The following is a 22,980-nucleotide window of genomic DNA, read 5'->3' as shown; positions in this document are numbered from 1 at the left end:
AAATAAACAAGCACCAAATAAAATATAATAATAGGGATTTAATTTATTGTGGACCGCAGAAGGATGTTATAAAATTTTAAAGGGCCCTTGATAGAAAAAGCTTCCCCACCCCTGCAATAAAGAGAGGACGTCAGTGGGAAACTGTTGTAGCAGATTTATATGGGCAGCACATGAACACTCCCAAAATACAAAATACAGACTCAGCTCAGCATCAGGTGTGAGCTGCGTACGGGGGTGCCGGATGTTAATATTGATTTACACTTTTTATTGCCACTGCTTTTAAAGCGTTTAGCCCAGTTGTTTCACATGCAGCTAATTTTCCCACGATTTAAGACGGAAATCTAAAAGCTGAATCTACATGTTGAATGTAAATGTTTTAAATGCTAAATTTGAATCTAGCTCTAAAAGGTAAAAAGGAAATCGGTAATGTTGAGTCCAAATCTTAAAAGTTCAGTCTCATTTCTAAAGTTCAGCTGTGTATTTGAAAGCTCTACATCTTAAATCTGAATATGAACGCTAGAAAGCTAAATGCTATAGCTAAATGCTACATCAAAAACAAACCGCTAAAGTTAAATAAAAATGTTATGGTCCAAAAAAAGGTCAAATGTAAACATAATTGTTGATTCTAAATCTAGATGTTAAATGAAAATATAGATGTTTTAAATACTAAATCTAACAGCAAAATCAGCACTAAATGAATCCAATTATGAATGCTAATTGTGAATCCAAATGTTAAATCTGAATCCAAGTACAAAGGTAAAATGTAAAAGGCAAAAAAGGTTAAATCTGAACGATCTAAATGTTAAATTAAAATATAGATGTTTTAAATGTTAAATGCAAAAAGAAATGCTAACGCCAAATGCTAACTGGTTAATATAAATCAAAATATTACATCTAAATTTAAACGCAAAAATGAAATCACAGAAGAACGATTTAGATCGTGAAACGATCAAAATGTAGTACTTAGAAAACTACAAAAAAAATAAAATGTAAATTCAGCATTCTATAGAAGTTGGTGTATTCAATATGAAACATTGGAATACAAATGAACAAATGTTCTCCTTCCTTTTTTTGGTTGCTACATGGATACAAGCATACGTTACAATCCAAAGAATTGAATAAAGACTGTTTTCTTACACATTTTCAGATGTGTTATCCATTGTAAGGCCAAATAAATAAAACATTCATACTCTGGGGAACTTGCACCAAAAGAAGAAATCCACACAAGCCACATATGCACAAAACAAAACACACAGATTCACACACTCCATGTAACATGAAGATGAAAGCGAGCAGATGTATGCATGTTCTGCAGAGGGACTGTGTTTTCCCCACGGACCGTCGACAACGTCGGCTTTTACCGTACGCGCTTCTTCTCATTTCTGCTCCCCAGATCATCAGAGAACCCCGAGGTCGAAAGACACGAGCAACGCGACGGCCAGAGAGCTGCGTCACTCTGACCTTATCAATGATTGAACACATCTACGTACTCTTCTTATATTACACGTTTTCTTAATTTTAATGCAAAGCCTCTGTGTTCATGTTACATTTCTCAGAGAGCTGCTCTACCCTAGAGATGACATGAGGGGGAAACGTCAGGGAGGAAGAATAATCAATGAATTTTATATCAATTATAGATATATAAATGCCTAAACAATTTGTAAAGCTGTTTGTCAGCCTGTAGTCGACTGTATAACAGAAGGAGTTTACAGAGGAAGTCTGGTGTTTTGTTCTTGGGTAAAAATAACATTAATTTCTCAATATCAATGACCGAAAAAAAGGAATAGAAAATCTCCGGGATAAATAATTCAGTTTAACTGTTAGCATTCGACATGAGAACAAAAAGAATTTACATTTAATTCCCAACAGTAACAAAAACTATCAAGGTTGTATCTGTTTCTAATGAAATGATTAGCCTAGCTTTGCACAATCTGAAGTAAACAAACTAGCCTAATTCTGTTCACGATACATAGATCGACTTGCTACTGATGTTAGCTCTGAAATAGTTTTCTTTGCTCACAAATTAGCACTTGTTAGCTACATCTGGCCTGCAAATACTGTGTTCATCACACAGAAAATAATTAATATTCATGTTACGACTTGCAGGAGGAAACAGCTAGCATGACTATATACAGTAGTCAAATAATACACCTACATTCATCTATGTTAGCAAAAAAGATCTTGCTCTGAACTAAGCCACCTTAGCTTGCAAAATAGCAATAGCTAGCTATGCTCCAACATGTAGCAAAACAGAGAGTATTCGCCATTAATGTATAAAATATGTGTCCCAATACTGCTAGCCTAGCTTAACATGAATAACATAAACAAGAGTGCAAGAGTTAGCCTGAAACTTATGTTTACTTATATTAACAATCTGGTTTAGTCCAGTTTAGCATAAGTAGGGGAAACATCTAGCTTTAGATTGTAAGATATTAGCTGGAAATCTAAATAAACATTTAAAAAACAAAACAAAAAAACAATGTTACCCAGTATTCCATACTATTGGATTGTTTTTTAATCGGTGAAATATTTTTTTTTATTTTGCAGCTACCAAAATCAAATGAAAGGTGTTTGTGTATGCTTTAAATTGTATTTGCTCGACATTACACATTAAAAAAAGAAGTTACTTCTCAAAGCTGTGGACAAATAAACCTTAAAGCAACTGCATCATCATCATGGTGACGCTGGTTGAACTGACCCCACGACAGTAACAAAACACAGCAATTAAACGCATGGTTTCTCAGGGACGTGCGAGTATGAGTGAGTGTCTCCACACCTTGGCTGTTCCAGTTCAGAGTCTCCTCGGCTCTTCTGAGATGAGCGTCGATGTCCCCGAGGCGTCCCTGCACCAGAGGACGCTCCACGTCCAGCACAGTCTGCATCACCTGCAGTCAGAGACGATAAAAATAAATAACAACACATACAGACATGTGAATTTTCCACCTCCGTTTTTTAATAGAAGTGCAGGTGAGAGGACGCACAGAAGCCCAGAGCGTCGAGGCCGAGTGTTGTCCTCATTAAAGTCCCCGTTTCTGGGTCCGACCACGTTGCTGAGCCGTAATTGGACTCCATGTTTTTAGCCAGCGGGAGCCGTGAAGTGTTGTATTTTTTTAAAATTGAAGCAGCTGTGATGCATTCGCTGGAGGTGAGTTAATTACATCAGTGATTGTTCTCTTATTGTTTTCGTGCTACATTTCTGAAATTGCCATTTTGGCCCGTTTTTTTTGCCTCGTTCCCATCACGATCGAATTGCAGCACACTTTTGCGAGCTAATACTTTCCTTTCGGGTCAGTGAGTGGACGAAATAATATGTTTGTTTACCTCCGGCATCAAGAGTAAGTGACAGTTTGAGCATAATAATGAAACTCACTCAAGGCGTTTTCTGTGAATCACACACGGTTCACGTCGACTCAAACATGAACTTATTAGATTTTAGAGTCATGACTAAAAGGTCACTCCAACATCACAACAGTACACAATTACAACATATTATCAATGGGAAAAAAACATTAAAAACACAACTCTTGAAAAATAGTTGAAACTGGAAGCGGCATCACTTTCGAGTTGACGGAAAAACGCATGGACGCAAACATATCTCGGACTAGCCGCTAGTTGTGTTTCCATTAGCCTAAAAAGTGCGCAAAACCTAAATATTGCAATAAAATCGGCTAATGGAGACACCTACATTTTGAAAAACCTCTAAAATATCGCCATGACACTCATGAGGTGGTTTTTCAGACTTAAAGACCACAATGGAAACACTTTTGTTCCAAAACCGTGCAAACGCAAAAAATGGGCCATTTTCATCAAAGTGCCGTCTTGCTTCATCCCATTTTTCCTCGTAAAATCTCGTTCTGCGAGGCTAGAATTACAGCTCGTACGCAAAACACCCTTTAATGGAAACACTTGCAAGACGATATTTAAAAAAACTAACTAAACTAAACTAACTAAAAGCTAACTACTATTAGCAATAGCAGTCAATAGCAATGCTCTGCACAGTACGATGTGTACGACCGAAGTTGTGCGGCACAACAAATTGATTGGGTTTGCGATGCATCAATTAAACTGTTTTTTCCAGGATCTCCAACGCTACCCTTAATGGTGGAACTACTAGATCAACAAACCTTGTTGTATCGTCCCACTGTGAGCTCCAGGTTGGCCACATACTGCAACATCTGCTCCCTCATGGTGTAGATCTGCATTGCGGGTTCAGGGACGGCCTCCGTCTGGTTGTCCAACAGGTACTTGACTTCCCTGAGCACTGACTTCAGCTAAAGGAAGAGGAAGACAGACGGACTAAGAAACGCTTATAACTCTGGTAAAGAATATCAAGATTCACTTCTTGTTGGTGGACGAAGGAAACTTTCCACTAAAACTCAGATTAATGGGGAGGACAGTCGGGAAGTCTTCAGGGCAGAATGGCCCCGACGTCACTGTCTTTAAAAGAAAAATTGAAATAGCGACTCGACTTATTAAAAAGATGAATGTGCAGGGAAAACACAACTTTATTCCAAGGATTTATGGGGCTGTGGGCCACCGTGTGACACTCAGTGGAAGATATTTAATGAAAGAGATCAGTTTGATGCACAGCACAAATAAACTCATGCATCACTCAGGCCGTGCGTTCGTGGTTTCTCAGAGTAAAAAAAAAAGAAGCTTTATAAGCAGTGGCCGTCACTGTGGCTTAATGTAAAAACCTGCGGGCTGAAGTTGACCGAGATCAGCCGAGTGGCCGCGTCTCTGCTGATTAACGGCAGGCTGAGGTTGTACTGAGAGCTCTCGCCCACCGTCTCCGTCCAAGTCTCATACAGGCTGCCGGAAAACCTGCAACGTTAAACACAAACCATACAATTTATTAGCAGAACGAGCAGGTGATCATCAGTTTCACTCAGTGCAACCCATTCAACGTGAGGAGAAACATATTTGTGAGGCAAATCACTCACAATCAGTGAGTCCAAGTGAATATAGTACGCGGCAGATTTTGTAAGCGGACAATTTTTGTCGTTAGGAACAAATGTGTTGGGTTTTTCAATCGCCAAGTTTACCAAAAGTATTCACTGTCCAAGTCCAACAAATGCTGTCATTGTATTATTTTAAAGTGACCTTGAAATTCAACCTAATCGATTCAAGTGAATATTTGTGCCAAATTTGAAAGTATTCCCTATATATGGATTTCCTTTGCTTTCATTAACGACTTGACCACCAAAATTTAGGCATTAAAGTTTTCCCTCGTGGCGTTCCATAGATATGACGTGAGAGTTTGATTTTTCCTCTTTTACGAACAAATTAACCAGTTCAACATGTGGTACAGTTGAATGTTTAAACCTCATAGTTTTCCGTCAACACCATGGTCAAGGAAAGTAAAATTTTGTGGGTTTTAGTGACAGACTTTTGATCTAACCTGTTCATCCTTGGCTTTTATCCACCAAAATCTAATCTGTTAATTGCTGAATCCAAGTGAACGTCGGCGCTAAATTTGAAATTATTCTCTTGTGGTTTTCCTTAGATATCATGATCAAGAAAAGTAAAATTTAGTGGGTTTTTCCACTTATCGTGAGAGACATTTAATCTAACCAGTTTAAAACTGAATCTGTTCACTGCAGAATCCAAGTGAAAGTTGGTGCCAACTTTGGAATGATTCTCTTGTGGTTTTCTGTAGATACCATGGTCAAGAAATGTAACATTTTGTGGGGGGTTTTCCACTTATAGTGACAGATATTTGATCTAACCAGTTCATCCTTGGCCTTCATCTACCAAAATGTAATTTGTACATTACTGAATCCAAGTGAACGTTGGCACCAAATTTGAAATTATTCCCTCATGGTTTTCCGTAGATATCATGGTCAAGAAAAGTAACATTTTATGGGCAGTTTTCCACTCGACAGACGTTCGATCTATTAAATTCATCCTTGGTCTTTATCTACCAAAATCTAATCTGTTCATTTTGCTGAATCCAAGTGAACATTGGCGCCAAATTTGAAATGTTTTCCCTTATGGTTTTCCATCGATATCATGATCAAGAAAAGTAAAATTTTGTGGGTTTTTACACTTCTTTCCACAGACATTTGATCTAACCTACTCAAAATCTAATCTGTTCATTGCAGAATCCAAGTGAATGTTGGTGCCAAATTTGAAATGATTCCCTCTTGGGACATTCTTGAAATACTGCTTTTACAAGAAAAGGCGTTCTGACGTACAGACAGCCTCGTGTTTGTGTTCCCATCATGAACATTAACGAAACAACAAAACGAGCAGATGATTGAGTCACTTCTTTTTTCCGCAGATTCCCTGAGGCTTATAAACAGATCGACTCAAAAAGAAAAACAATGCGTGCGCAGAGAAAGTAGCTTTAACATGAAGTGTGTGTGTGTGTAGTATGAGGATAAACGCTGATTCATGTGTCACAGTGTGGGAACAGACAGTGCGTCAGGCCCCCGCGCTGCCATATCAATCTGTAAACAGCCCGGGATTATGACGAGGACTCAAGTGCGCGAGCTCCTTATTGGATTTCTGCTGCGAGGCTTCATTTCCTGACGGTGGCAGCGCGGACGCAGAGGCAATCAAACACCTCGGTCACGGCCATAAATCACGCTGCATTTCTGTCTGTGAGCGGGTAATGAATGAGTGAGTGAGTGAGGACGCAACAACCTTTGCCTGACTAGAATGTGTATTATAATAATACTAATAATAATATGACGATAATGACAGTATAAGCAGGGAGTAGGAGTAGGAGTAAACTGAGAGTGGAGAAGTGTTCATGGTTCTCATCGTTCTAATGCTTCGGAGCTTTTAAATGACTGAACTTGTAAGAAGTTACTTCTTTTGTGTCAAACTTTGTTGTTTTACTCTTGACAAAATGTGAACACTGTGTTTTTGCCTCTAATGATACAACAATATTAATAATCGTAATAATTCACTTTGATTGCGTATAAACTGCAGTGGGAGTCGTCGTCTCTTTATACAGTGAGTCAGCGACAGAACATAATATGGGATTATAGGAATCCAGTGAAATAATAGAGTACATAAATCACGTTCCGACGCCTAAGTCAGAAAGCACAAATGTTCACTTTAAGAATGGAGTCTGAGGTAAAAAAAAAGAGCTGAGATCTGATTCATGTGATCAGATTGTTCTGGTCATTTTAAAACACACTTTTAGAAGATGTTTACACTTCATTTCTCTTTGTGTTTTATACCAATTTTGTAGGTTTTAGTACAAGTTGTGTATATTTAGCAAGTTTTACCTGAACTTTATTCTAAAATTTAGTTTTTTAAGACTTTTAACCCCATTTAAAAGAGACGAAAACAAACTAACTTCTTATTTATTATGGCACTGATTTTTACAGTTTACGCAAGTTTTATATAAACTTCTATGTTTATTTTAGCACATTTTTTTTTTATTTAGTAAGATTTTTTCATTTTTGGCCTTTTAATGACAGTATTTTCCTCAAAAACAGAGGAAGAAAACAAGCCTGATCAGATTTTACTCATCACAAAACTGCATTTATTTATCATTTTTATCCTAATTTGTTTTACTGTGATTGGACTCATTTTAATACCATTTACCCAGGTTTTATTTAAGTCTCCATCTTTATCTTAAAATCTATACTAAATATTTTACTTTTCATGTGTTTTAATCTAATTTTATTACCATTTATCTGAGTTTTAACTAAGTGTTCAAAAGTTTTATTGTGTTTTACCTCAAATTTATAGTTAACATTGCTCTTATTTTACTTACTTTATATTTATTTCAAACTTCTACTCATTTCTATTTAAATTTTACTCATTTATTTATTTATTTTGAAAGGCTTAATTTTTATGTTCATGCTCTCTTGCTCTTTTTTGTGTCATTTGTTGACGTTCATCTCACAGCTGTTACAGTTTGGGCTCAGTGCAGTTTAATGTGCTCTTATTTTCTTAATTTTAAGAAGTTAGTTTGTCGTTCTGGAGGATTTAGGTAAGGGTGAAAATGCCTTTTTCTTTATCGTCTTCTTCCGTTCTATTCTGTATTCCTATGCTGATCTGGAAAGCACTTTAGTTAAAGCAAAGGAAAATGAAATACGAATAATAAAAGAAAAAGATTAATATCTTCAGTCTACTAAGACGGTGACGTCTGTGTCTGTGATTCTGTTTCATCGTTCCTTCTGCTCCTTGATTCACTTATAGAAACATCTGAGACTGATGACATGTGGAGTAACACACACACACACACACACACCTGTCCAACAGTTGCATCATCTCCTCGTGCTTCTCAATGACCTTGGTTCCTTCTGTCGACTCCAGACACCTGCGGAGAAGACGAGATTTGGAGTTGTAACTTTTTACTGTCCAATATTCCACAACACAATCGCCTTTTTTACGAGCGCCTCTAAAACCGTCCCTGAAATTGTCTCGACAAACTGCTTCATTTTCGTCTCTGAGACAGACAGAAGAAGGAGAAGAGACTCACGGGTACGGGACTTGTCTGAATTTGGAGAAGGGCGTCTGGATGCGTTTGCGGAGCTCCTGGACCCAGCGCAGTCCTCCGGCCACCGGGGGCATGTTCTTACTGACGGGGGACGAACCTGGTGCAGGAGGAAGTGACATCACTGAGGTTTACGAGAAAAAAACAGAAAACACTCGCAGACAAACGAAAATGTGTCGTAAATGTGTTTTTCAGATCCAGTGTGTAACATTAAGACGTTGGGAACGTCTTGTCACCACTAGGGGGCACTGTCACTTTACCTAAATCTGAATGAAATATGTGTTTCATTTTAAGTCTTTCAGACTCTTTTTAATGGAATAATTGTGGAATTATTGTTTGAAAAACAACAAAAATATGTTCCCTAATGTAGCTTTAACTGTCTCGGGACTTGTGGCACGTTCCAGTTGTAGTTGGAAGTCGGAATTCTGCTATAGATTTGTGGAAACAGACAATAAAGTATTATCTTATCTTAATTTCCAAATCAGATTTCCAACTCCCAACTTACAAACAAGGCTAATCCTCTGATTTGATAACATATCTGGATGTAAATAACTTTGCATTGTGTCTTATTTTCATCTTTTAATGTCAAACAAATGTTTAATGGCAAAAATAAGAAATATTCCTCGCTTTCCATTAGTTTTGGAGGAGTCCGTCTATATTTAAACAGCAAAAAGATGATTTTGTGATCAACTGATGGACTCCAGTGGTCCATAAATGTATTGAAACACGTCCAAATGATGGCGCTCTCTAATGTCCTGTGTTGATGTAATGATTTCTTGCTATACAGAGCAAAGAAACCAGAAAATACTCGTCAGAAAAAAGGTGGTATTGGTGCATTCCGACCCATAATTCCACTCCAGAGAGCAATCATTTTAGCAGATATTCTGCTTAGTCATGCTTATGTGACGTGATCGTCGTCGTCATGTCTCACCCAGCTCCTCCGTGAGCCTCACGTGTCTGTTGCAGATGACTTTACAGTCGTCCAGCTCCTTGTCAAACGCGGCGACGAGGCGAGGGTATCGCTCCAGAGCATCTGCCGCCACGAAGCCGCGTTCCAGCAGGCTCCCAAACATGTCCAGAACCTGCACACAACAGATAAGTGAAAAGAGGAGGAGCGCTTTAATACTCGTTTGTGATTTATGTTTGTTTATTTGTGAGAGAGAGAGAGAGAGAGGAGGGAGATTAACTCCACAGACCTTGAAGGCACAGTCCAGTCCAGAGGAACCATCAAAGGCCTGACAGAAGATGGCTCCCAGACGTCGCTCGATGTCGTCCACCCTCCGTTTCAACTCCCTCGCATCGTTTTCAAACTCCTGCAGGGCAGATAGCTCAGCAACACCGACAACCACAACAGCAGAGCCACCACCACCACCACCACCACCACCACCACCACATATTCTATTTATTTTCATATCTCACTGACTCACAGTCATCCAGAGGGGAACACCGACTCGCTCTTACAAGCAAAAAATAAATTACTTTTCTTGCTCCGGCTCAGAAACATCGTTGGTTTTAGCAAGTACAGCTTTTCGTAGGAAAAAAAAAACAATTTGCTGCACAGACGCTGGAGTGACCGGGCGGCGGTGATATTTGCGAGACACAAAGAAAGCGAGGGCGCGACCTGAGAAGTATTCAGGCGTGATCATAAAAGTAAAAAACTGACTCCAGACGTTGTTCGATGAAATGAGAGCTGGTGTGAGAGCGCGAGCGAAACCCTCGGTGTTTTCATCCAGACCAAACTTTAAAACTAAATGGCTCAGGCCACCACTTGTTTTGCCGGTTTGATAATATAAATGAGGCTCAACATTCTGCATGTACCTTGTTGTCCAGGTCCAAGCAGTCGTGCGGCTTCTCTATGAAGACTTTGTACAAATCCACAAACTCCTCATAGATCTGCTGGACCTGATGGCTGAGGGCTCGGCCTCTGACGCCTCCGATCACCAGTTTCTCGAGCTTCAGCAGGTCCACGGCTGTCAACAGGACGTCCTAAAAAAAGACAGAGACAGAGGCATAACTGCAGTATCTGGTTTCATTTTTAAAACAGTCAATCCGTAGCGTTTTAAAAAAACATTTATTTCTCACCTTTATGGTCTCAATTCTTTTCACAAAGTTGTCGAATCTACCGAAGACCAAATGTGGGGAAAAGTCCCAGGGCTTAACTAAGCGCTCGGCCCTCTGGTACTGGCTCAGGTTTGCCCTGCGGTTCTCGTAGGTGCTCCTGAGGAGCTGCAGGACCTCGAGGCTCATCTGCACCTTCTGGAGACTCTCTGGAACTTCTGCTCTCAGAAGCTCCTCTGGAACTAGGTAGACCTGCGCCTGGTGTCGCAGAGAAGACGGACAAAAATGTTAGGAGGTAAGTTTGAAAAACTCAAGTTAAAACTGTTCAATAACATGTTTTGCAGCTCATGATAATTCTATATGTGACATGTGACAATGAAGATAATGTAGTTTAATGCTTTGCTTCCCCTCTTTAAGTTCAAAACAGGATGATTTACACACATTTTCCTGCATTTATAATCATAATTGTTCGTCTGTATGCAGATGATACACTAACTTATCTTTACAAGCACTGTGCATGATAAAGTCTCTTGGAATGGACCTTTTGTGTGTTTATTTTCTTATTGTAATACAGTACATATATCACAACTAGGTATGCAACGGTTATCTAATTAATCATTAATAAATAGACTCGACTTGTATTTTTTTTTTTTTTTACAATTTTCTGACGTGTTGGACAAAACTACTGAGCATTTTATTGAGAAAATAATCAGATTGACTGATATTTTTCTCATAATAACGTGCAGTAAAAAGTACTATACTATATACAATACCACACTAAACGCCCTCTGGTGGTATAAATCGTTGTTACACCACATTTGGATTTAGCAGAAATACAAATAAAATGACATATTAAGTTAATTATTGTGTTCAAATTTGATTCTCTAAAAGGAGGAAACTATAAAAGGCAAATTCTGCTGACCTGCTGTATGAGGAAGTTGCAGGTCTCCTGCAGCAGGACGATGAGTCGTGCCGGGTCGTCGTAGTATCTGGAGTTGGCCCACACCAGACACACCATGTGCATCAGAGGCCCGATTTGACGCCTGATCTCGGGGAACTCCGCGCTCTCCATGTCCTCAAACCAGCGCTGCAGAGGCTTCAGGTAGGCGCAGATGTCCTCCGCCTCCATCAGCGCTGGAGAAGTGAAGGGTGCCATCAACGGTGAAGAACCCCCACGAGTGGTGGGGTAAAAAAAGAACGCAGTCGATAAATCATCCATCAACCAGACACGAGTTGCACTTCAGAGCTCGAGTGCAATTACATTTTTCTCCTCCTGTGTCAGATGTGTGGGGTCGATTACCTGCGAGAACTTCCTGCCGCATGTTTGTTAAAGCCGGGGAATAACAGCTCTCCACGGCGTCCAACAGCGCCGCCATCTGATTCGCCTCGGAGGAGTTTAACTGGGAGCGGAGACCCTCCAGATCTGCGCATCTGCAAGTGGAAAAAAACAAGATCCCTTTGGAGGTCCTTCAAAGTTTTTAATTAACCATTTAACACCTAAGCCTCAAGATGTCCGTCTGGACTTGTATTCCCTTATTATTTTAACCATAAAAAGGGCCCGAAAATGTAATAATTGTACACAAAAGTCCCAAAATAGTTTTTCCAAATTTCACAAATTAAATTAGATTTTAAACATTTTGAGTACTTTTTGCTGGTGTGTGTTCATACAGTTGGTAAAAAATTATGCTCTATATTGCACATTCTTATGGCCTCTATATATACACTGTACGTTTTAATATAGTAAAGGAAAAAAGCAGCCAAAATGCTTTGTGTTCTAAGGGTTAAGTATATTTTTCAGTGAATCGTGAGTCAGGGTAAGTTGTGATTGAAGAATAGTAGAATAGTTTTTAGAATAGTTACATAATTACGTTAATCACGTTGAGTGCGCGGGTGTCAACTAAGACTTTACCATTTCAGTGTTCTGTGATGTCCAAAACTTGCACAGGTGTCGTTTTAAGGTAGCATAATAACAAAACTCAACCCACTGCATGAACTAAAACAAATATACATGTAAATATCGACAAAATAGTTAAAAATAATGCACATTTTCACGACTGATTTGTCTGCTTAAGCTTTTCGAGTAAGTGAATAGCCATTGAGCCAGTTACTCAAATCATAGAAATAATTGTCCATTAATTCAGCTGTAGATACATAACTGGTTTGAACACCATCCAGGTTGAGTTTGAATTCTTCAGAAGTGGATATGAGAACATCTTCCAAAGACACAAGTGTCAGACAAGGAGAACAAACACATTCATCACGTTTATATGAAGGAAAAACTTGATGACATTATTAACTACAAAATAAGACGATGCTCCGAGTTACTTTCGTCCCATGACGTTTCTGAGAATCAGACAATTAGCGGCATCAGCCAGAAAATTCGGAAAACTCTGCTCTCCCGCAGGGACCATGTGTTATTTATTTGCACAGAGTCACGTCGCTGGGACGGAGAGTTCCTCTCAGGAGCTGCCAGTGGATGCTTTGTGTGTGCAATAATGGAGTCGCTGACCTGTTCTTCCAGAAGAGCAGCTCAGTGTGCGGTGTGGGGTTGGTGCCTCCCAGCAGAGCCTCGGAGGAGTCCTTCTTCAGGACACCACAGATCTGATGGCTCCACTCGATCACCGTGGACTCCAAGGCGTAGATGAGGCCACTGTCCACTGCTCCCGTGCTCCTGTGGTGGTTTCATAAACCATTAGGAGGCTACGAGTGGGGAGAAATGACGCGTGATGACCACCGACCTTCGCGTCCCCTGCTGTTTGTTTACCTTTTGTCCGTCTCCGGGGCGACTGCCTGCGCAGGCGGCGGCAACAGGGTCCGGCCTTGGACTTGGCCCGACACCACAAACACGCTGCTCTTCAGTGAGTGGACGTGGTGTAAGAAATCCTTGTTCACCGCCTTTGGCATGTCAGCGTGGTCCTTGTTCCTGCTGGAGAGCAGCGGGGCCAACACCTGCCAATGTTTTTTTAGTAAATAAGAGTTAAAAAGTTTGTACACTGTAGCGTCTGTGGATGCGCGAGTTAAAAAAAAAAATGTAACTCATTAAATAGATCAGATTAGCTTGTTAGCAAGCTAACCTAGCTACGATATTGTTTCCTAATTCTAACGATGCTTTAAATGTTAAATAAAAATAATAACATGACATTTCAGTCACATTATCTGGCTATTTTAGCAGGACTACTAAAAACCAAAACGTTTAGCAGTTTCACATGGACCAACATGTTTACATGTACTATAAAAGTCTGGTTTTACTCAGGCTAACAAAGTTATCCACAAAAAAACATGTTGGTTTGAGTAAAATCAGACTTTTATATCTGTCAAGAGAGAAATTATACTAAAAGTGTCTAAAAAAAAGTGCCCTGAAGCAGGCTAATGCTAACCTGGGCGCTAATAGCCGTAAAACAATAGAAGAAGGCAGTTCACAGAAGAACAAGACAACAGCAACAAATACCTTGTAAAATTCACCTTTCTTTAACTAACAAGTCCAATTTTATCTTTAAATTTAAAGAATTAAATATTTAAAGTTAATGGTGCTAACAACTAGCCGTATGCTAAATTGAAAACTGTCTAATAAGCTCAAAAGACCCCCAGCCGTGAAAAACTATACCTATTTTCACCTTATTTAAATACTACCTGTGAGTTATTCTCTATTCTAAACTTTACTTCGACGTTATTTAAAACTTCTCAGGACTCAGCTACTGTTCTAAATGCTAAAGCTAAATGTTTGTTGACAACTGCCCTATGTGCGTGTAGTTAGACATGGCAAAACAAGGAAAAATAGTAAACTTCCGGTCATAAATAGCAGTTATTTTTGAAGATATTATAGATGTAAGCAGGTGTAGATTTTCCCTTGTGACTGTTTGAGCCTGTGTAACGGTGGTTCTCAACATAGGGGGCGCTCACAGATCTGGGTATCGCCATCTGTGTCTGCAACTCCCAAAAAAATAACCTAAAGCTACCACTTTTCAGAACGTCCAATTAAAAATGTGCAAACAAAACATTTTGAAAGTGTAAAATCCCTCAGAGCCTCTAGTGGTCATTGTGGTGTACTTACCTTGTCCACAGCACACAGCAGCTGTGGAGCAGCAGCGGAGCAGCTCCACATGTTCAGCTCCTCCTTCATGGAGTCCACGGTCAGCGCCGCGTCGCTCCGCTTCACAAAGTTCACCGTCCTACCCTTGGACGCGGAGGCGGCGGCGGCGATGAAGGAGTCCGCGGCCTGCAGGAGTCCGTCGGCGGCCAGAGAAAACACCAGCGTCCTCCTCGCCGCTCTGTCCAGGAACTCCTGCACCTGCTGCCTGTTGTCATCACTGGACACGCACTTCTGCCAAGCGTCCTTCTTCAGCCTCAGAGCCTTCAGCACGCACTCGCCTATAAAATCCAGCCTTTTGTCTTGTTTCTCGTCAGCAGCAGATTCCTCCATGCTGCTGCTGTTATTGCTGTTCAGAGTTGAACTGATTGTGTGTTCTCCGCTGCCATGGCAACGCAAAGTTTGGCCGTTGCCAAGGAGCGACCTGGATGTGACCCTTTGATCCGTGCCTGTTCCTCCGGCTACTCACTGACTGACACCTATTGTTCTGTGTGAGTTTCAGGGGAAGTCGTTGTCAAAGAAAGTAGTAGAAACAAAACACTTGAATATATGCATGTATGCAAAACTGCAATAAACAGTGATTTAAAAGTCACAATAAAACACAAAAACAGCAATAAAACTACTAAGGAAATACAATAAAATGGATTAATGGATTTAAATGGATTAGGAGAAAGCTAAACTAAAAAAATATACTTTCCGTCTTACAGATTACTTTTAATATAGTTTAGGTTTTTCTGGGACAAAAGGGCCACTGCTTTAAAAACAAAAAACCCCAGTTATTTTTCATAACTTAATCTCAATCTTGGGTTGAAGGCAACACTAAAAAAAATAAGCGTTATTTATGTTGTAATTCTTAAAATAAAGTTACAAAGTGCTCCATGCATTAAAAAATGTGAGTTTAAAGACATAAAATAAACAACAGAAACAGTCAAATAGTAAAATAAGACTAAAAACAAGTGCGCAGTTATAAAATTAAGAGTGTATATTTATGTTAAAAGGCACAGAGTATCATTTTCATGTTACGGATGTGTTGGTGAACCTATGTAGCCTTCAATTAGCAGGATATTTAGTTTGTCCATTGTGGGCTACTGTAAGAATATAGTGTGTCAGGGAGAATGGGTAAACCATAGTCAGCCTGGACACTTACAACATGACGACACAAGGGGGAGACAAACAACCACATTACAGGAATGGAAAATTAGAAAAACACTGTTATAGAGGACAGTAACAGAATCATGTTGGGTGGGACTAAAATGTTAGTTTAAAGACATAAAAAAGGCTTGATTTTAATGATTAAACCTTTTTAAAAGTAGTTTGTGTTTGAGCTTCAGCACTAGTTTAAAATCCTGATTATATACTTGTGTTTCAGGCGTCATCTTATCTATCTAGAAAACATGTCTAAATACTACAAGAAAACCCCCAAAATTTTATTAATTTAACAATCCTTTATTCTACGATAGCTTGTACATGAAATTCAGGAGGATGTGATTACCAGGTTTGGCCGCAGAGCAAAAGAAAATGGGTGTGTGATCAGAACTAAAAGATATAAATAAAAGTCCACTATAATCGTTTAGAATTTGGATACAGTAAAGTCAATAAATGTGTTTGTGATGTTTTCAGTTTTCTCATGTGGGATGCAACAAAAAGAAAATATGATTAAGAGCGACACAACATCAAATGTTTTCTCTGACGTCTTTTGTCTCGTGGATGTGTGTGTGTGTGTCATGGCGGAGCTCCCGGAGACAAACCTCCAAGGACAAAGTGTGTGTGTGTGTGTGTATGTGTGTGAGGACCTGAAGGTATGAGTCATGTAGATTGTCCAGAAGCATCCGAAAATGACTGAAGATTAAAGATGACAGAGCAAAGAGAATTGTCCGTTTCAGAATCAAAGCAGACGCTCATTTGTTGATATGATGGAGATGGTGGGAGGAGGTGGACACTGGGGATAACACAAACCAGGATCAGGCCTGTTCTGTGTTTACTGCAAATAATGCATAAAATTGTGATTTAAAAAAAGAAAAAAGGTTGATCAATATGAGGTTGCATGGGAACAGTAAAGTCCCCCACTCTCATAAAATGGCTACCAGCAGGGGCAAAAGGGAAAAACTGATTTTAACCATTGAACAAACACTCACCGAATAAAATCCATACTTGTGTAAGTCTAAGAAAACTTAAGAATATGTTCAAACTTGAGTTTGTCCCACACCAAACCCCATAGAGAAAATAAGCATCTTTTAGCTCACAAAATGGCCGCCAGTGCAAAGACGCAAGGAAAAACAGAGATTTTAGCTACTGAACAAACAACTTGCCCAATAAAGTACATTTGCTTAAGTGTAAGAAAACTTCACAATATAAGTTTGCAAACCACTCATTTTCCCACACCAAACTCCATAGAGAAAATTTGCATTTTAAACGCACGCTCACTCATAAAATGGCTGCCAGCAGGGGGACGAGGAAATACATTTTAGCCACGGAATAAACGATTTAACGAATAAAAACTACGATAAAATGTTGCAACGCCCACATTTTTTTCCACATGAAAAATGAAGTTTCTACTCACTCTCCCGCACCAAACCCCATAGAGGAAATTAGCAATTTAGCTCACTAAGAGTCATTAACAGCTACCAGCAGAGACACAAGGGAAGTCTACAAAAGCCTATACACTGTATAAGAATATGTTCACTCATTTATCTTAGCAGTAAACAACATTCTAACTGGAAATTGAGTTTGTAGGCCACTCACTGTGCCACACCAAACCCCATAGAGAAAATTAACATCTTTTAGCTGACAAAATGGCTGCTGGCAGCAAAGACACAAGGAAATACAGAGATTTTAGCCACTGAACAAATGACTTACCCAATAAGGTACATTTGCTTAAGTGTAAGAAAACGTGTTCACTAATTAAATAAGTTTGTAAAGCACTCACTTCCCCACACCAAACTCCATAGAGCCAAATTAGCATTTTAGCTAATTAGGAATCATAAAATGGCTACCAGCAGGGACACAAGAGAAAAACGGATTTTAACCACTCAACAAAACACTAACTGAATAAAATCTACAACTGTTTAAGTCTACGAAAACTTAAGAATGTGTTAATTGATTTATCTTATCATTAAACAACATTCTAACTGGAAACTTGAGTTTGTAGGCCGCTCAGAACATTAGCATTTAGCTGACTCACATCGTTTACAAAATGGCTGCCGACAGCAAAGACTCGAGGAGAAGCAGAGATTTTAGCCAACGGACAAACGACTCACCGAATAAAATACATACCTGCTTAAGTCTACAATAAATAAAAATAACATTCACTCACCAACAGACAGCATTTTACAACCGAAAACCTACATTTATAAATCAACCACTATCCCACACCAAGCTCCATAGAGAAAATTAGCATCTTTAGCTCACTGTGGGGGGAAAAAAATATCACTGCGTCATAAAATGGCTAGCAGCAGCGGAACAAGGAAAAAGCGAACAAAACACTCACCTGATGGAAAATCCACACCTGCTTTCGTCTATAATATGTTAATAATATATCCACCGTGTTATTTCACAGTCAGACGACACATTTACATCTAGAAACTAGTTCGTCAACCGATCTTTCTCCCACACCAAACTCCATAGAGGAAAATTTGCATGTTTTTCTTAATGTGACTACGGTCCTGTCAATTGACATGATAATTTCAATGTCGTTTAATTAAACATGAAGTGAAAAGGTGTGGATTAAAACGGCGGTTGAATTTATTCACGAATCGATAGAAAATATTAAGTCAACACTAAATAATAATAATATTAAAAAGATGTTTAACGGTTTACAGGGGTTTACGATGTACGACAGGACATTGAACGCAACACACTAACACACACACGCAGGCTAATTAAACCCTCCACGCACGGTGGAAGCTAACTTCACAACAACTGGAATTAAACTACCATCGTTGGATAATCAGCGGTGACAGTTCAACACGAGACACTTAAGAAGAACTCTAGACCGTTCAAGGTTCTATTATTTCTAAATAATTCACTATGATATTACAATTATTATTTAGTTGTAGTAGTATAGTTTTAGTCTGTTATAGGTACGTTTAGTATTCCTTTTAATTGAGTTTAGTTTGGACGGAGCCTTTAGGGTTTAAGATTATTAGAATAATAATAATATTATTATTACATATGAAGAACCTTTACCACAGATGCCGGCGTGTGATGTTTCTCAGGTTGAAAGTCAAACATGAACAGATAAAATAAACATGGTAATGCTGTGAACTCTTAATCCTATAGAAACTGTAACAAATGTCACTTTGCAGCCATACAAACATATCATAATTGTATACAGTATAATCTGATATGTCACTGTCGATTAAACCAGCCATTTGTATATTAAGTACTTAAATCTGAGCCCAAACTAAAATTTACAGCAGTAAATTAAACAGTAATCTTAATCCAAGATCATCAGATATAATACAATGAACTTGTCACTGTACCAGGAGTCATTTTCCCTTGTAGAGCTTGTCATGTAGTTTACCTACTTCACAGAAACAGAAAGTAAACATAATCTTGTGTATATATCTATATATAGATATATAGATGTATACACACATATATAGTTTTAGTCATCAGCTGAAAAGCTTTATCTAAAAATCTAAGAAATGTTTAAGCTTTTAAAAGTAAAGTAGTAAGTCTTTGTGTATTTTTGGCAGTAGATAAGTAGTAAGTAGTTTTTCTGCACTATTGTAGGATCAACATGTTTGTTCTCGTGCTGGAAAGATTCTTCAGGCTGAGCAGAGAAGCCCTGGTTGTGCTTCTGGATCTTCACAACCAAGACATTTATATTCTATTTAATGTAAATGTTGTTAATAGTGCTTGTTTTGTGTATTACATTTTTATACACACACACATACATATATAGCTATATATATATAGCTTCTTGTGTTAAAATAATAAAATCCAAGATACTATTTAACAGTGTATTTATTATCAAAAAATATAAACAAAAATATAATAAATATGGGGGCACATCTTTCAAGGATAGAGAGGAGTCTCTCCATCCTCCTCTCATGTCTCTCCTCATGTCTTCCCTGAGGAGGTCGATCAGTTCACCGTTGCCGTCCCTCTTCCTCCTCTGAGGTTCTGGTCTGTTTAGGTCCTCCACATCATCCTCCTCCTCCTCCTCCACCCAATCGTCCTCCTCTTTACCCACTGGTGCAACTTTGCCCTGGTCTGTCTGTCCTCATGGATGAGGTACTGGGACAGAAGCACTCCATCCCTGAGGACATCGCAGGGCAAAGTTGCAGCAGTGGGCTTCCCCATTCTGACACTTCTCCTGAATCCTGAAACAGAGGATTCAGTCAACAAAAACAACAATGAAAGTACATTTCAAAAGTATATTATTAATACCCATGATAAACCAAATAAAATGTAAAACACTGAACAGACATCAAACTAATATATACATACTGTATCCTTACTTAATATTTATTTTTTAAGTTGTCTTTTTTTTGGCCTGCAAGGGAGTTACATTTCCCTGCAGGTCCATTCTTTGCAAAATAGTACTATTCAGAGACAAAAGACAACAACGGAAGATGTAGTTTTAGCACGGGGGTTTAAATGACATGTTGCTGCCCCCTTTCACAGTTAAAATTATCATTATAGGCATAATAACATTACGCTGATCTTTTAGGAAAGACAACAACAACATTTATGTCTTTGCCAGAGTGAAGAGGTGAGCTCATCTCTGAGGAGAATACATCGAGTATTAGTTTATTAGAAAATAAAAAGATTAACGTATGTTTCTCTCTTGCCACCAACTACAATCAGTGTAGGTGAAATAAGTATTATATAAAACCACCACATATGTTAATTAAAGTTTAACTTAAAACAAACGTTTGATTGAAACTACCGTTTCACGGTGCTTACAGACAGCGAACAGCAAATGCGGCGGTCAGTCTTGTGACTTGTGCTTATTAATTACATAAATAGCGGTACGGCATTTAAAACATAAGAAGCGTTAAATTTGTTTTATTTCGTTCTGATTTGTAATACTTACGTATGAAAACGAACTCGCTTCTCCCGCAACACGTCCGCCATGTTGGATTGGAACAGTTTTGCTGCTGGCGCGCAAAGAATTGTGGGATTTGAAGGATACCCTTAGACCTATCCTTCAAAAACAAGCTAACGTCGACCGCATACGGACTACGGAGCAGTCGAGGTGGACCGGTTCATCATTCGGGACAGCCGACGGCGCTGCGCTGTGACGCAATTTGACAACTTCCGGTCGACGAATCCACCCTTCCTCGGCCGACCAAATGAGACAGACCCACAGAAACACAGCAGAAGTAAAACAAATAAACACTTACGTTCGAGACGAACTCTCCCGCTCCTCTCCTCAGCTACACTGAATAATACGAGCCGACGCGGAAGTCGCTTAAATACGGACATTTGAACGCTGCCGCGCGAATGGTCGAAAACCAATCAGGAAGGAAAAGAAAGCTCTGTCAATTGCCGTGGGAACAACTCCTTATATGGACTTCCGGTGTGGGCGTGTTTTATAAACAGTCTATTACTATGGTCCTGCACTCACTGCAAGTCATTTTTTATGCTTTATACTTTTTAAAAACTGTAAAGAAATCATTATCCTGCTGTAAAGCCTTATTTTTTTATTCACATTTAGCTGTTTATCTTTATTCTGCTGCTCCTGATACACTTTGATTTTATATATATATACATATATATGTATATATTACCTATATTATTATATACGTTTTTGACCAAGCCAGCCATCGCTTTAATTGTTTTCATATTGGAATTTTTTTTGCAGTGATGTTAAAACAGTAGCACACAAGACAGACGACATTACAAATATCAAATAGAATATATAATACAATATGACACAATGAAGATGTAACAAAAGACCAGAGTCTTAACGAGGAGGTGATTTATTAGCTCTGCCTTTATTTGTTTTCATACACCGCACAGAACGTTAAATACTGTAATGGAGGTGTAAGTATACAAGAAAATAATCATAAAAAAAAAAACAATCAACCATGTTTAAAACACAAATCCAAAGATTTTTCAAACAAACAAAACGATCAGGATTAGAATAAATACACATCTTTGTTTGAATGTCTCTGAACTTTAAGGCAAACTCTAATTTATCAAATAAAGTCAAATCACTGATTAAAGGGACAGAGAGGGCGAAGTGTTGTCGTGCTCTGAATCTCTTTATCTTTGATTTCACAGTTTTAAAAAAAAAACCAAAAAACAAGATTTTAGGACAAAAGAGGAGGCGGAGTCATTTTCTCTGTCTGTGTGCGTGAAATTAGATTTGTGTCAATTTTATCAAACAAAACACTAGAAGCAAACGACACTTTTAAAACACTATAAAATCAACATGACGCAAATTGCAAACAAAATATTGATTGACTCATTCAAAATTACTGTATTTTATTTGTTTGAAAATACTCTTTTTTTTTTTGTTTGCAATGATCCAAATTTTGCATTTTCTTTCCGCTCCCTGGGATGTTGTTTGTAATTCTGACCATGGGCGGGGCTTAGGAAGCTGCCTGCTGATTGGCTGCTGAACGTTAAAAAAAGAAAATCTGACAAACGTTAGATACTTATGACAATTATTTTAATTATTAGATTTACACTTATTCTACATCCGCTCCATTGAGCCGTCGCTCCAAAACTCATTAGCCAATCAGCAGGCAGCTTCCTAAGCCCCGCCCATGGTCATAAGCGCAAACAAAACCCCAGGGAGAGAAGAGAAAAAGCAAAATTCCGATCATGGCATCAACGAAAAGTGTATTTTCAAACAAATAAAACAATTATTATTATTATTTTTTTTAATGATTAAAACAATATTCTGTTTGAAATTTGTGTCATTTTGATTTTGTGGAATTCATAAAGTGCCGTTTGCTTTTTAAAAAGCAAACAAGATTAAGGGTCATACATGGATTCTCCCTTGTTCACGCGTGTTAGAAACAGAAAGTGCTGTAAAATCCTATCTGAAGCTCCTCCCCCTGACCTTTGACCTTTGACCTTTGACCTTTGACCAATCTTCCCTTTGATTTAACACAGTTCATTCCAGATAAGACACTGTTGTTGTTGCTGCTGCTGTGATGCAGGAGCTGATGTGGGCTTTTTTTAAATAATGTTATTATGTGATTGTACGGCGAAAAAAAGAGTCACATTTCAATTATAAAGAACGACAAAAGTCTCAGGTCATCACCGTGGGTTTGTTGTTTCTGATTTTAATGTCGGTCAAATTCTGTGATCTTTGGCATTTTGAGTGGAAAGATTATCAATAAACGTTCACTGAGCTAACCTCATATAACATGTGATCATACGTCGGGAATAAACCTGGTGCGAGAACTGA

At 38.7% G+C, this 22,980-nt stretch overlaps 1 protein-coding gene across 1 annotated transcript in view; it reads right to left on the bottom strand.

Moving 5' to 3' along the window:
- The window catches only part of dnah9 (dynein, axonemal, heavy chain 9), a gene marked incomplete at both ends in the record, with an annotated part of 143,014 nt that extends 128,075 nt beyond the window's left edge, over positions 1–14,939 (bottom strand). The window contains 14 exons of the mRNA XM_083904660.1: positions 2,777–2,885; positions 4,125–4,271; positions 4,698–4,824; positions 8,216–8,284; positions 8,447–8,561; positions 9,393–9,543; positions 9,658–9,774; positions 10,280–10,447; positions 10,544–10,777; positions 11,442–11,653; positions 11,820–11,950; positions 13,029–13,187; positions 13,284–13,468; positions 14,571–14,939. Coding sequence (XP_083760786.1) covers positions 2,777–2,885; positions 4,125–4,271; positions 4,698–4,824; positions 8,216–8,284; positions 8,447–8,561; positions 9,393–9,543; positions 9,658–9,774; positions 10,280–10,447; positions 10,544–10,777; positions 11,442–11,653; positions 11,820–11,950; positions 13,029–13,187; positions 13,284–13,468; positions 14,571–14,939 — 2,293 coding nt within the window. The remainder of the gene's footprint in view (positions 1–2,776; positions 2,886–4,124; positions 4,272–4,697; positions 4,825–8,215; positions 8,285–8,446; positions 8,562–9,392; positions 9,544–9,657; positions 9,775–10,279; positions 10,448–10,543; positions 10,778–11,441; positions 11,654–11,819; positions 11,951–13,028; positions 13,188–13,283; positions 13,469–14,570) is intronic.
- Positions 14,940–22,980: the final 8,041 nt, after the last annotated feature.

Source organism: Microchirus variegatus (genome assembly GCF_963457635.1).
Source record: "Microchirus variegatus genome assembly, chromosome: 18".
NCBI classification, from domain to species: Eukaryota; Metazoa; Chordata; class Actinopteri; order Pleuronectiformes; family Soleidae; genus Microchirus; species Microchirus variegatus.
The sequence above is the reverse complement of the archived record's forward strand: the minus strand, read 5'-3'. Positions and strand labels throughout refer to the sequence as shown.